Source organism: Salmo salar, chromosome 16 (genome assembly GCF_965601325.2).
Source record: "Salmo salar chromosome 16, fSalSal1, whole genome shotgun sequence".
Taxonomy (NCBI): Eukaryota; Metazoa; Chordata; class Actinopteri; order Salmoniformes; family Salmonidae; genus Salmo; species Salmo salar.
In genome coordinates this window covers 4,735,717-4,750,701 of record NC_138306.1, presented here as the reverse complement: position 1 = coordinate 4,750,701, position 14,985 = coordinate 4,735,717, and the positions used below count along the sequence as shown (strand labels likewise).

The window sequence follows — 14,985 nt, the reverse complement described above, 5'->3', positions numbered from 1 at the left end:
CATATCCTGACTGATGGCAGCCCATTCTTGCATAATCAATGCTTGGAGTTTGTCAGAATTTGTGGGGTTTTGTTTGTCCACATGCCTCTTGAGGATTGACTACAAGTTCTCAATGGGATTAAGCTCTGGGGAGTTTCCCGGCCGTGGACTCAAAATATCGATGTTTTGTTCCCCGAGCCACTTAGTTATCACTTTTGCCTTATGGCAAGGTGATCCATCATGCTGGAAAAGGCATTGTTCGTTACCAAACTGTTCCTGGATGGTTGGGAGAAGTTGCTCTCGGAGGATGTGTTGTTACCATTCTTTATTCATGGCTGTGTTCTTAGGCAAAATTGTGATACTGTTGGCATGATACAGGACTGATGGTAGCGCTCACCTTGTCTTCTCTGGACAAGCTTTTTTCCAGATGTCCCAAACAATCGGAAAGGGGATTCATCAGAGAAAATTACTTTACCCCAGTCCTCAGCAGTCCAATCCCTGTACCTTTTGCAGAATATCTGTCCCTGATGTTTTTCCTGGAGAGATGTGGCTTCTTTGCTGCCCTTATTGACACCAGGCCAACCTCCAAAAGTCTTTGCCTCACTGTGCGTGCAGATGCACTCACACCTGCCTGCTGCCATTCCTGAGCAAGCTCTGTACTGGTGGTGCCCCGATCCCGCAGCTGAATCAACTTTAGGAGACGGTCCTGGCGCTTGCTGGACTTTCTTGGGCGCCCTGAAGCCTTCTTCACAACAATTGAACCGCTCTCCTTGAAGTTCTTGATGATCTGATAAATGGTTGATTTAGGTGCAATCTTACTGGCAGCAATATCCTTGCCTGTGAAGACCTTTTTGTGCAAAGCAATGATGACGGCACATGTTTCCTTGCAGGTAACCATCGTTGACAGAGGAAGAACAATGATTGCAAGCACCACCCTCCTTTTGAAGCTTCCAGTCTGTAATTCGAACTCAATCAGCATGACAGAGTGATCTCCAGCCTTGTCCTCGTCAACAATCACACCTGTGTTAACGAGAGAATCACTGTCATGATGTCTGCTGGTCCTTTTGTGGCAGGGCTGAAATGCATTGGGAATTGTTTTGGGGATTCAGTTCATTTGCATGGCAAAGAAGGACTTTGCAATTAATTGCAATTCATCTGATCACTCTTCATAACATTCTGGAGTATATGCAATTTGCCATCATACAAACTGAGGCAGCAGACTTTGTGAAAATTAATATTTGTCATTCTCAAAACATTGCGGCACGACTGTACAGAGCATTCGGAATGTATTCAGACCACTTTATTTTGTTCACATTTTGTTACGTTACAGCTTATTTTAAAACGGATTCAATTGTTTTCCTCATCTACACACAATACCCCATATTGACTAAGTGAAAACTATTTATTTGTAATTTTTGCAAATGTATAAAAAATAAATAACGGAAATATCGTATTTACATAAGTATTCAGAGCTCAGGTGCATCCTGTTTCCATTGATTATTCTTGATGTTTCTACAACTTGATTGGAGTCCACCTGTGGTCAATTCAATTGATTGGAAATTATTTGGAAAGGCACACACCTGTCTATATAAAAGGTCCCACAGTTGACAGTGCATGTCAGAGCAAAAACCAAGCCACGAGGTCGAAGGAATTGTCCGTAGATCTCCGAGACAGGATTATGTTGAGGGACAGATCTGGGGAAGGGTACCAAAAAATGTATTCAGCATTGAAGGTCCCCAAGAACACAGTGGCCTCCATAATTCTTAAATGGAAGAAGTTCGGAACAACCAAGACTTTTCCTAGAGTTGGACATCCAGCCAAACTGAGCAATCTGGGGTGAAGGGCCTTGGTCATGGAGGTGACCAAGAACCTGATGGTCACTCTGACAGAGCTCCAGAGTTCCTCTGTGGAGATGGGAGAACCTTCCAGAAGGACAACCATCTCTGTTGCACTCCACCAGACGCCTCACAAGTCCTCCAATGGCAGCTTCATAAAATAGTACTCGCAAAACACCAGTCTCAATGTCAACAGTGACTCCGGGATGCTGGCCTTCTAGGTAGAGTTGCAAAGAAAAAGCCATATCTCAGACTGGCCTTTAAAAATAAAAGATTAAGATGGGCAAAAGAACACAGACACTGGACAGAGGAACTCTGCCTAGAATGCCAGCATCCCGGAGTTGCCTCTTCACTGTTGAGGTTGAGACTGGTGTTTTGTGGGTACTATTTAATGAATGCGCCAGTTGAGGACTTGTGAGGCGTCTGTTTCTCAAACTAGACACTAATGTACTTGTCTTCTTGCTCAGTTGTGCACCGGGGCCTCCCACTCCTCTTTCTATTCTGGTTAGGGCCAGTTTGCGCTATTCTGTGAAGGGAGTAGTACACAGCATTGTATGAGATCTTCAGTTTCTTGGCAATTTCTCGCATGGAATAGCCTTCATTTCTCAGAACTAGAATGGACTGACGAGTTTCACAAGAAAGTTCTTTGTTTCTGGCCATTTTGAGCCTGTAATCGAACCCAAAAATGCTGATGCTCCAGATACTTTAATCAGAACAACAGTTTTCAGCTGTGCTAACATAATTGCAAAAGGGTTTACTAATGATCAATTAGCCTTTTAAAATGATAAACTTGGATTAGCTAACACAACGTGCCATCAGAACACAGGAGTGATGGTTGCTGATAATGGGCCTCTGTACGCCTATGTAGATATTCCATTAAAAAAATCTGCTGTTTCCAGCTACAATAGTCATTTACAACATTAACAATGTCTATACTGTATTTCTGATCAATTTGATGTTATTTTGATGGGTAAAAAATTTGCTTTTCTTTCAAAAACAAGGACATTTCTAAGTGACCCCAAACTTTTGAACAGTAGTGTAGGTATTCTCTTGTCCAGATGGCATTGGGCAGTGTGCAGTGCAATGGTGAATTGCGTCATCCGTGGATCTATTTGGGCGGTATGTAAATTGCAGTGGGTCTAGGGTGTTGGGTAAGGTGGAGGTGACATGAACCTTGACTCGTCTCTCAAAGCACTTCATGATGACAGAAGTGAGTGCTATGGGCGATAGTCATTTAGTTCAGTTACCTTTTGCTTTCTTGGTTACAGGAACAATGGTGGACATCTTGAAGCAAGTGGGGACAACAGACTGGGATAGGGAGAGATTGAATATGTCCGTAAACACTCCAGCCAGCTGGTCTACGAATGCTCTTAGGACGCGGCTAGGGATGCCATCTGGGCCGGCAGCCTTGCGAGGGTTAACGCGCTTAAATGTCTTGCGGTGGTGGCACTGTGTTTCCCTTGAAGCAGGCGAAGAAGGTGTTTAGCTTGTCCGGGAACAAGATGTCGGTGTCCACGGCGTGACTTGTTTTTGCTTTATAATCCATGATTGTCTGGAGTCCCTGCTACATACATCTCGTGTCTGAGCCATTGAATTGCGACTCCACTTTGTCTCTGTACTGAATAATAAAGCATTGCATGCATTATCACTTTTGCATAGTGGCACAGAGCAGTAGAGTATAGGCGCTTGCAGAAGTTGCACACACATCACAGGAGGACAGTGGCACCTTAATTGGGGAGAACGGGCTCATAGTAATGTCTGGAACAGAATAAATGGAATGGTATCATACTCATCAAACACATGGCTGGTATACATGGTTGGTATATACACTGCTCCAAAAAATAAAGGGAACACTTAAACAACACAATGTAACTCCAAGTCAATCACACTTCTGTGAAATCAAACTGTCCACTTAGGAAGCAACACTGATTGACAATACATTTCACATGCTGTTGTGCAAATGGAATAGACAACAGGTGGAAATTATAGGCAATTAGCAAGACACCCCCAATAAAGGAGTGGTTCTGCAGGTGGTGACCACAGACCACTTCTCAGTTCCTATGCTTCCTGGCTGATGTTTTGGTCACTTTTGAATGCTGGCGGTGCTTTCACTCTAGTGGTAGCATGAGACGGAGTCTACAACCCACACAATGGCTCAGGTAGTGCACATCAATGCGAGCTGTGGCAAGAAGGTTTGCTGTGTCTGTCAGCGTAGTGTCCAGAGCATGGAGGCGCTACCAGGAGACAGGCCAGTACATCAGGAGACGTGGAGGAGGCCGTAGGAGGGCAACAACCCAGCAGCAGGACCGCTACCTCCGCCTTTGTGCAAGGAGGAGCAGGAGGAGCACTGCCAGAGCCCTGCAAAATGACCTCCAGCAGGCCACAAATGTGCATGTGTCTGCTCAAACGGTCAGAAACAGACTCCATGTGGGTGGTATGAGGGCCCGACGTCCACAGGTGGGGGTTGTGCTTACAGCCCAACACCGTGCAGGACGTTTGGCATTTGCCAGAGAACACCAAGATTGGCAAATTCGCCACTGGTGCCCTGTGCTCTTCACAGATGAAAGCAGGTTCACACTGAGCACGTGACAGACGTGACAGAGTCTGGAGACGCCGTGGAGAACGTTCTGCTGCCTGCAACATCCTCCAGCATGACCGGTTTGGCGGTGGGTCAGTCATGGTGTGGGGTGGCATTTCTTTGGGGGGCCGCACAGCCCTCCATGTGCTCGCCAGAGGTAGCCTGACTGCCATTAGGTACCGAGATGAGATCCTCAGACCCCTTGTGAGACCATATGCTGGTGCGGTTGGCCCTGGGTTCCTCCTAATGCAAGACAATGCTAGACCTCATGTGGCTAGAGTGTGTCAGCAGTTCCTGCAAGAGGAAGGCATTGATGCTATGGACTGGCCCGCCCGTTCCCCAGACCTGAATCCAATTGAGCACATCTGGGACATCATGTCTCGCTCCATCCACCAACGCCACGTTGCACCACAGACTGTCCAGGAGTTGGCGGATGCTTTAGTCCAGGTCTGGGAGGAGATCCCTCAGGAGACCATCCGCCACCTCATCAGGAGCATGCCCAGGCGCTGTAGGGAGGTCATACAGGCACGTGGAGGCCACACACACTACTGAGCCTCATTTTGACTTGTTTTAAGGACATTACATCAAAGTTGGATCAGCCTGTAGTGTGGTTTTCCACTTTAATTGAGTGTGACTCCAAATCCAGACCTCCATGGGTTGATAAATTGGATTTCCATTGATTATTTTTGTGTGATTTTGTTGTCAGCACATTCAACTATGTAAAGAAAAAAGTATTTAATAAGATTATTTATTTCATTCAGATCTAGGATGTGTTATTTTAGTGTTCCCTTTCTTTTTTTGAAGCAGTGTATAACACGTGGTTTCCATAAAACACATGGTTTCCATTCCATTTTAGCCATTATTATGAGCCATCCTACCCTCAGCACCCTCCTATGACAGACAAAGCTGTGGGAAGTAAGGGTGCTGAGGATGCTGCAGCACCCCTTGAAACCATGTGTTTGATGCATTTGATACCATTTCACTGATTCTGCTCCAGCCATTACCAGGAGCCCATCCTCCACAATTAAGGTGCCACCAACATTCTGTGGATCATTCTGACAACATCCTACAATCTGGATTTTCAGTGCTTTGAAAAGTCACCACCTCACTGGACAACTCAAATAATTCTAAACACAAATACATGTTATCATCTGAAAACGCAACTTGAGCATCTTTCAAGCGTGCTTGGAGTAAGCGAATGCACAGTTTTGTCTCTTTGTTAGAGCATGACAACTTGATCTTCAGCAGACAAGTCTGCTTTTCTGCCCTTACAAGATATCCATAGGCATTATCACTGGTGTCTTTCTCAAGATGCATTTTATCCTAATCACTACCATAGAGCTTTGAAAAATGTCAAAACATCAGATTGGATGACCCAATCCTTATCCCTATCCAGATGATCAGAATCACATTTTTCAGTTTTGAAAACCCAATTCTAACATTTAATCCTATCCGATTGGCGAAATCCTAGCAGATCATTTTTGGAAAAACTGGCCCCTGGTCTGTACAGGCTAATTTAAATTAATTAATTACAGTAATTCCAGGTCAATTCGATGTAATTCCATAGAAAATGAGGAGGCAGAGGAATGGGGAGATTCCTGAGTTAAATTGCTTTACATATGGAGCCGCTTTCCCAAACACAGATGAAATCTAATCCAGATTAAGCCTGGACTAAAAAACCAGGACTATGCTTAATCTGTGTCGAGAGAACCTGCCCTTAGGATTTATTGATGGTAATCCCAAACTTTTATTCATATTCAAAAAGGTACAGTATGTAATATCTTAATGGACTCCCTGGAGTCAAGTGTACTTTCATTGTTGCTGATATTGATCTCTACATGAGGTGAATTGGAGTTAACCACATGCTCTCAGCTAAATGGTAATACCAATAACCCATACAGCCACTTGTATTATGAGAGGCTTTAGCTAAGAATGTATATAAGCATCCTATATAGGCTATAAGAGTATAGCTAAAAAGATATGCATGTGACTTGCTGCAGAATTTGAGAGAATTGATATTGCTGAATATCACAAAATAATTAGTAATTCAATACGGTTTGAGTAGGTGAGACACAGAATGAGAAATTGCCATTTCTATAGATCATGCTGCTGGACTGATGTTGCGTACCCACTGTTTCAATAAATTGAGAAAGTCAACAATCATAAAAGTTTCTCTATGACTATCAGAAAAGGGGCAATTATCTACCCACAATGCAGTCTCCTTCTGATAAAAGAATTTATAAGTTTAAAGATAATGATTAAATAATGCTACCCTTAAATTTAACCATTAGGGATTATAGGTTATGTAGCATGTATAAGGAATAATAAAAAATATTAAACATAAATCCAACTAGTGTAACGGCTGTCTTCTGTAGAAATGGACCAAGGCGCAGCAGGTATGTGAATACTCATCTTTAATTAACATAAAGGAGTAGAGCATCCACTTAACAATTCAAATAATATATACGACAGGAACAGTTTTGCAGGCACACAACACGCAGTGCAAAAACAACTACCCACAAAACCAAGTGACAAACATACTCCTACATATATGACTCCCAATCAGGAACAACGATCCCCAGCTGTTCCTGATCAGGAGTCACAAGACCAACACAGAACAATCACACACACAAGACTGCCACGTCCTGACCCCAAAACTACAACAACAGCTCCATCTGCTGGTCAGGACGTGACAACTAGGTTGGACTGGGAAAGAGAGGAATGTGTGTGTGTGCTTAAGAAAACACAGAACAATTAAACTGTGTTTGATCCGACCTGGCTAGAACTCTGAGAATGTATGATAGGACAGGGAGTACCTCTCAAGGTTTCCCTAATCTCGGGGGAATGGAACTGTCGGCTGGGTAGTGATATACAGTGTTGAGAACTCTGGAGAAGAAGATAACTCTCCTAAAGGTTCGCGTGCATGTGGGTGCGTAAGTAAGCAGCATGGTATAAAATGGATGCCTTTGTATATGAACTGGAGAGTGCTCATGTGAATAAACATTGATTTGACTATTGTAAACTGGGAATTCTGTCTGTTTCATTTAAACGAGAACTTTACAAACTCTGGGTTGCAGACTGAGTAGATTAATTGAAGTTTATGAACACTGGTAACAAAATTCTATATCACCTAACCAGGGTCAAAGAGGCTATTTCTAACCTGGATTACCATATTTCCCAATTATATTGACTGACTTTTCAGTTTTCTTTTCTTCTGTAGTTTGTTCAGATTACATTGCTTACCATTCAAAACAATAAGAATCTATAGTATAATTGCCTATTATACTGTGTGTAGATAATCTTGACCTTATGACTATCTGCCTTATCCTGTTGTGACTTTGTTCTTGCAGCAGACTATGCCAGAGGTAGGAATATCTATTATTGTTATTGCAAAGAGGTGATCAATTATGACCAATTCGATAAAAATAGGCAAGTCTCCCCAGATCCAGATTACGTTACAGCTCTTGGTCTGTGTTTACACAGGCAGCCCGTCATTTATTTCACTAATGAAATCTGTTGACCAATCAGATCAGCTCTGAAAAGGATCTGATGTGAAAGATCTATTATTGGAAAAAATATAAGAATTGGTCTGCCTGTCTAAACTCAGCATTATTAAGTTGGTACCGTAACGAGCAACAGTAAATGTTATTCACATAGGCCTAGATGATTTACATGTCTTTCCCTTGAGTCTTTTCAATTATGCAAAATCTGTATATTGAGGTCCTAACAGCTTTGTGTTATCATAGTCAAATGTCTTAAAGTGGAAGTTAGTCTTATTGGTTGATCAATATTTTATCAGGCTGGTGCAAATAGGGTAGTGACGGGGGTAGTAGTGACACACACACACACACAGACAGACAAGCATATATGTAAGCCCTGTTTTGCTGTTGTCACCTGGTGAATGTCTCCTAAAAATGAAACTCATTGGTAAGCACATTAAAACTTGATGAGCTAGTGAATACATTGCTGGCTTCTGTTTTTAGATTCCATTGTCAGGTAACCAGGGATCTAATATCCTCATATCTGATTCTACCGCTTCTGTACGGCCCCTATCATATTATCAATCAACTTCCTCAGCCCCTTTTGGCATTGGGACTATTATTTTACTGCACTGGGCACGAAGCATCTCCGAGTAAGATCAGGTCCTCTCTGTCCATATAATCAATCATATTCATTATGATTGTAGTGGAATTTTACTGTGTCTCTTTCTGCTTACAGTGTCTCACACTTGTCATACATGTTTGACCTGTTGCATACATAACTGATCTTGTGTCAGCACTCCGACTCTTTGTGAGTACGGGCCCTGTTCTCTGTTTGTGTCCATTCTGGTGACCATTCACTCATAAGTTTTGCATTTCAGACACAACCTGAGCCTCACCAACAGAACAGGAGACGTCGTAACAACAGCATGCCTGTCTGAGCAAAGAGTAAACACTCAAGCCAATGTCCTGATAAATCCTTAATTGCTTTGAGGGCTCTGTTTGGTGTTCGGTTGAAACTGGCTTCAGGGGGAATAGGTTATGGGTGTGGAGGTTTAGATAATGAGTGGATAAGTGAGTGTGAAATGTGTGTGTGTATGTATGTGTGTTTTTGTGTATGCGAGCAAGAGATGGAGAGAGATTAAGTGGCAGCCTGCTTTTGTCCTTTCAGATTTTCATGAATTTACCATGGTGTCATCCGTTTCTGTTGTTGCACATTTACGGTTGGAGTAGTGATAGGATAGGCTGAGACATTTACGGTTGGAGTAGTGATAGGATAGGCTGAGACATTTACGGTTGGAGTAGTGATAGGATAGGCTGAGACATTTGTCAGACATTTGTTCATGTTAAACTGCTCAAGAGTCTCACAGATGCACAATATTCAGAACTGTTCTTGCTCTCTCACTTTTTCTCTCTAGGCTTCACAACAATGCTGCTAGTAATCCATGAGATGAAAGGATTGAACGACCACAACAGGTTCCAAACACGTCGAGAGTAGAGCGATAACACAGGCAAACTAACTTTTATAATATTAATACACAAATACATTGTAGCTGTACAGTATCACATCAAATTCAATGCAAGCCAACAATAATAGTTCCCAATCAAGTGGCATGTAACTGGTGGAGTTAAAACACATCTGGAAATATATTATTCAGGTTCTCCACGGCTGAGGCAAGCTGACTGTGTTGCATGATCCATCCCAGCATATTTTATGTCCTTCATGTTGGATTTGATTTATTAAGATCCCCATTAGCCGACACCAATGGCGATAGCTATTCTTACTGGGGTCTGACACGTAACAGAAAATACATTACAGACAAAAGACTTTACAATTGACATAGATTTAAAAACATTAACATGTAGTGTGCGTGTGTGTGCATCTATCCGTTACACATACATCTCAGTACATACACACAAGTAGATCACATGGGGGAGAGGCGTTGTGCTGAAAGGTGGTGCTTTGTTTTTCTTAAACCAGCTTTGCTGATCACTTGCACTATATGAGATGGAATGGAGTTCCATGCACTCATGGTTCTGTATAATACTGTACGTTTCCTTGAATTTGTTCCGGACCTGGGGACTGTGAAAACACCCCTGGGGACATGTCTGATTGGGTAAGTGTGTGTGTCTGTGCTGAGTGTAAGTTGACTTTGCAAACAACACGTTTCTTACAAAAACAAGAAGTGACGCAGTCAGTCTGTCCTCAACTCTTAGCCAAGAGAGACCGGGATGCATAGCATTAGTATTAGCCCTCTGATTACAATGAAGAGCAAGATGTGCCGCTCAGTTCCAGGCCAACTGCAGCTAATCCAGGTCTTTCTTTGCAACGCTTGACCATATGACAATAATCAAGATAATTTCAAACTAGAGCCTGTAGGACTTGCTTCGTGCAGTGTGGGGTCAAAAAAAATGAAGCATATCTTTATTACGAACAGACTTCTCCCCATCTTTACAACCATTGAATCTACTAAATAATATGACATCCTACAGGATCGGTGTCCCTAAACCAGGACGGTTGTTGCTAATGTGCGCTAATGTAACTAGAATGTCGTAAGTAACAGCCAACTTTCCAGGACATAGACATGTCTTATATGGGCAGAAAGCTTAAATTCTTGTTAATCTAACTGCACTGTCCAATTTACAGTAGTTACTACTGTGAAAAAATACCATGCTATTGTTTGAGGAGAGTGCACAACAACAAAACACTTATCACGGCAACTGGTTTGATACATTCACCTCTGAAGGTAAATAATGTACTTACATTCAGTAATCTTGCTCTGATTTGTCATCCTGAGGGTCCCAGAGATAAAAGGTAGCATAGTTTTGTTTGATAAAATCAATTTTTAGATTCAAATGTAGTAACTGGGTTCTACAGTTTGAACCCCTGCTGTCTCTGGCCCCACACCCACCCCTCCCGGCCATCTAGATGTGTAAAGGTTAGTGTATTTTCTGTAGGGAAGTTAATTATCCATCATGTATGACATTCCTGGGAGTGAATTTACGTTTTTTATTACTATAGCATTTTCGTATGTTCTCTATAGCTATGTAGATACGCTTCACTGGATCAGTCTGAAACTTTGCACACACACTGCTGCCATCTGGTGGCCAAAAGCTAAATGACACCTAAACTATCTCACTGTGGCCTTTTCTCCTCCATTTCAAAGATGCTGAATTTTTGAAAACGCATTGTTTTTGTGTTTTGTATTATCTTTTACCAGATCTAATGTGTTATATTCTCCTACATTCATTTCTAGTTTCCACAAACGTCGAAGTGTTTCCTTTCAAGTGGTACAAAGAATATGCATATCCTTGCTTCAGGTACTGAGCTACAGGCAGTTAGATTTGGGTATGTCATTTTAGGCAGAAATGGAGAAAAAAAGGGTGGTAACTAGTTACGACCACTCTGCAGAGGCTAGGACTAGGTGGAGGGTGGAACGAGAAGAGTTAACTCCTCATCCTCGCGTTCGGCAGACCTTAAAGTGGGCGGTGTCGGAGTGCACATTGTTTTCTTGTATTTTAGCTCTTGGAAAGGAGAAACGAGAGTGGTCAGATCAGTGTGTGAAGGGTTGCTCGACATGGTGGGAGAGTACAGATGATGAAACATTGAGAACGGAACACTAGACCGACCATAGTTCCTAAAAACGGACCGCGAGACGAAACACGGTGATTATGCCCAGCGCAGCAGTGAGAAGTTTATCAGAAGTCGAAAAATACCTCAACAGCCGGAACGATATGGTAACTGACGACTTTTTGTTGTTGTTTTCCCTTTCTTCTACTCTACATAGCTTATATAGGCTAGGCTGCTCAAACATCGGAGGCATTGTACCGAATCGTCATCGTAATGGATCGAATGCCTCCATATGGGAACATCTGTTCTACTTCTCGCTCATATCCGATCATTCACTGGGTTATGGGCTATGCGTCTATTGCCCTGAACGTGGTTTAGTTGCGTTTTAAGGAACGTTCCGCGATTGCGCTCATGAAATGGTCAGATATCTGTTTATTGAGGCTCTACTCCGTTATGTATGCTACACTGTGTTCACTATTGTTTCTATTCTGTATAACCTTGTTAATGTTTTCAACAGATGTTAATAACATAATCATGCCATTCAGTATTGCCTAACATACGTTTGGCTTATTATTTGAGCATTTCAAATAACAAAATTGTATTTCATTGGTATTTCATTCTTTAAAAAAAAATGTTGTTGCCGTTTTTGAAAGGTAAAAGTTAAAAGAACACAATAGAATAGAAAGAGTTAGCAGCTCACCACGACAACCACTCACTTGGTTTTGGTCCAATATGACTTCCTACTGTCCAAAGCAATGTTCTGTTCTGTTCTCTGTTCTGTTCTCTTACGGTTGTGGCTGTTCCGATTGACAGCTGGATATACCTGTTATCACTCAGATAAAATGTTAAATATGGCTCACAGCGGGATACAGTTAGCTGTTCCATGATATTACAATGTTACAGCTGTACAAGCATTATCGAAACCCCGGTGTACTATTGAATAACATGGACTAGTGCACATCATGTAAATGACTGGAGTACTTGATCATTTATTGATAGTTTACCCCTTATTTCCAATTAGAGTATAAAACAACCTTATGTGTTGGCCTATGATGGGGTTAGACAGTTTACAAGGATGGCAATATCACAGAGTGGCCCTTTAATAAGGAAGTAGTTGAGCCACTGTTGAAAAATGTCCCTAATACTAGTCCACCATACAAATGAAAAACAGATTGGTCTTCACGTAGGCCTAATGACACACACACACACACCGAGTGTACTAGTACAGTGACACACACACACATTGGAATGCCCGTTCCCTCGAGCCTGGAGCGCGGTGTGTCCCATGGTTGTGTGTGAACACTCAGCGAAAACCCCAAAACATCACGCAACTGTCAAAGAGAGAGCATGCTGTTTCTATTGATCCTGGAGATATCATGCCTGCTGGCCAAATAACCACAAACCTTTGAGGATTAGCCAGTTTGTCTGTTGACTGACTGTTTGGCTGACTGGTTATTTCCAAGCTGTTTATCATGTTTGAACATGAGGAGGATGTCATCTTGAGCCGGTTGTTAAAGTGTTAAGTACACGTTCCTTGATTACTACACTCAACGCCTCACCTCTCCTTCGCAATATACACTACCGGTCAAAAGTTTTACAACACCTACTCATTGAAGGGTTTTTCATTATTTTTACTATTTTCTACATTGTAGAATAATAATGAAGACATCAAAACTATGAAATAACACATATTGAATCATGTAGGAACCAAACAAGTGTTAAACAAATCAAAATATATTTTATATTTGAGATTCTTCAAAGTAGCCACCCTTTGCCTTGATGATCAATGGAAACAGGATGCACCTGAGCTCAATTTCCAGTATCATAGTACAGGGTCTGAATACTTATGTAAATAAGGTATTTCTGTTTTTCACTTTGTCATTATGGTATTGTGTAAGAAAAATGTATATTTAATCAATTTTTAATTCAGTTTGTAACACAACAAAATGTGGAATCAGTCAAGGATTATGAATACATTGTAACACCAATGCCCTTAATGCATTGCACTGGGATGCAATCAGATATGTAGAAGTTTTAATATGTAGTTATGTTCTTGCCAATCTGACAACTTTTAATCAGGGTGCAATACGACTGAACATTGCGAAAGCTTATGGCTGTAACTCACACTGCGGTTATGCCACTTGATAATCCCCCACTGATTTAAAGGTTTCACATTCACAAGCTGTTGAACCTTTTCATACTTCTTCCTTACAGGGCATTGTGCCATACAGCTCAACATTTTCAAAAGTTATAGCTCTACTAGCAGTTATACCACTTGATAATGCCACTAATTTAAGAGGTTCACATTTGTAAACTGTCTGACTGGTTCATACTTCTTCATCTTACATTCTTAGTTGCTTCTTTACCCTCCATTCATGCTTTCTTTCCTTCTTTCTGCAGCTAATGAATTGACTGCACTTAATCTCCAATAGTCAGGGTTACGCAACACTTTAAAATGCACTGGGCCTAGGCTATACCTACCTAGTCAAGGTTTGTCTGTCTGATTGGTTCTCAGACAGGTACTGCTTCTTCCTTACCTTGCTTTCCTTCTTTCCATTTTTCCTCCTTTCCTTCTTTCTGCAGATAATGACTGTGCACTTTTCCCTGAAACAAACTAGATGCATAAGGGGATCAGGGGCCCTCTGTTATGCAACACTGCTCTAGCTGTAGGCTAACTGCAGTGCTGCTTATTTTACTTGCCAGCAGCATATCACTACTTTCAGTCTCTTTACAGATTTTTACAGCTTTACAGCGCTTTACAGCTTTTTCAATTTTTACAAACGACATGCCACTAACTTTGAGTAAAGCCAGTGTCTATGTATGCGGATGACTCAACACTATACAGCGACTGAAATGACTGCAACACTCAACAAAGAGCTGCAGTTAGTTTCAGAGTGGGTGGCAAGGAATAAGTTAGCCCTAAATATTTCTAAAAGTATTGTATTTGTAACAAAACACTCGCTAACCCTAAACCTCAACTAAATCTTTAAATAAATAATGTGGATATTGAGCAAGTTGAGATGACTAAACTGCTTGGAGTAACCCTAGATTGTAAACTGTCATGGTCAAAACATATTGATGCAGTAGTAGCTAAGATGGGGAGAATTCTGTCCATAATAAAGCGATGCTCTGCCGCCTTAACAACACTATCAACAAGGCAGGTCCTACAGGCCCTAGTTTTGTCGTACCTTGACTACTGTTCAGTCGTGTGGTCAGGTGCCACAAAAAAGGACTTAGGAAAATTGTAATTGGCTCACAACAGGGCAGCACGGCTGGCCCTTGGATGTACACAGAGAGCTAATATTAATAATATGCATGTCAATCTCCCCTGGCTGAAAGTGGAGGAGAGATCTTCATTTCGCCTGTCACATTATTTTACATTATGAAGCTTACCGTAGTTCCCCAGAACAGTTGAGCCAGTAACGTGTTTGTTTGTAAATGGCACAATGGGAGAAAGCGGGAGCAGGTGAGTCCCGCTATGTAGTGACAGGGGTTGCATTTTATATTGAAAGTGTTTTTTTTGCTTCAATAGAATAATGAGGG

At 41.8% G+C, this 14,985-nt stretch overlaps 1 protein-coding gene across 2 annotated transcripts in view; it reads left to right on the top strand.

Moving 5' to 3' along the window:
- The first annotated feature begins 11,402 nt into the window (after positions 1 to 11,402).
- LOC106573052 (transmembrane and coiled-coil domain protein 3) overlaps positions 11,403 to 14,985 on the top strand; it is a 48,502-nt gene continuing 44,919 nt past the window's right edge. For both annotated transcript variants that reach the window (XR_001321250.3, XM_014147690.3), the window contains exon 1: positions 11,403 to 11,609. Coding sequence is in view for 1 of the 2 variants with exons in the window: in XM_014147690.3 (XP_014003165.2) it covers positions 11,544 to 11,609 (66 nt within the window). In the remaining variant the exon portion in view is untranslated. The remainder of the gene's footprint in view (positions 11,610 to 14,985) is intronic.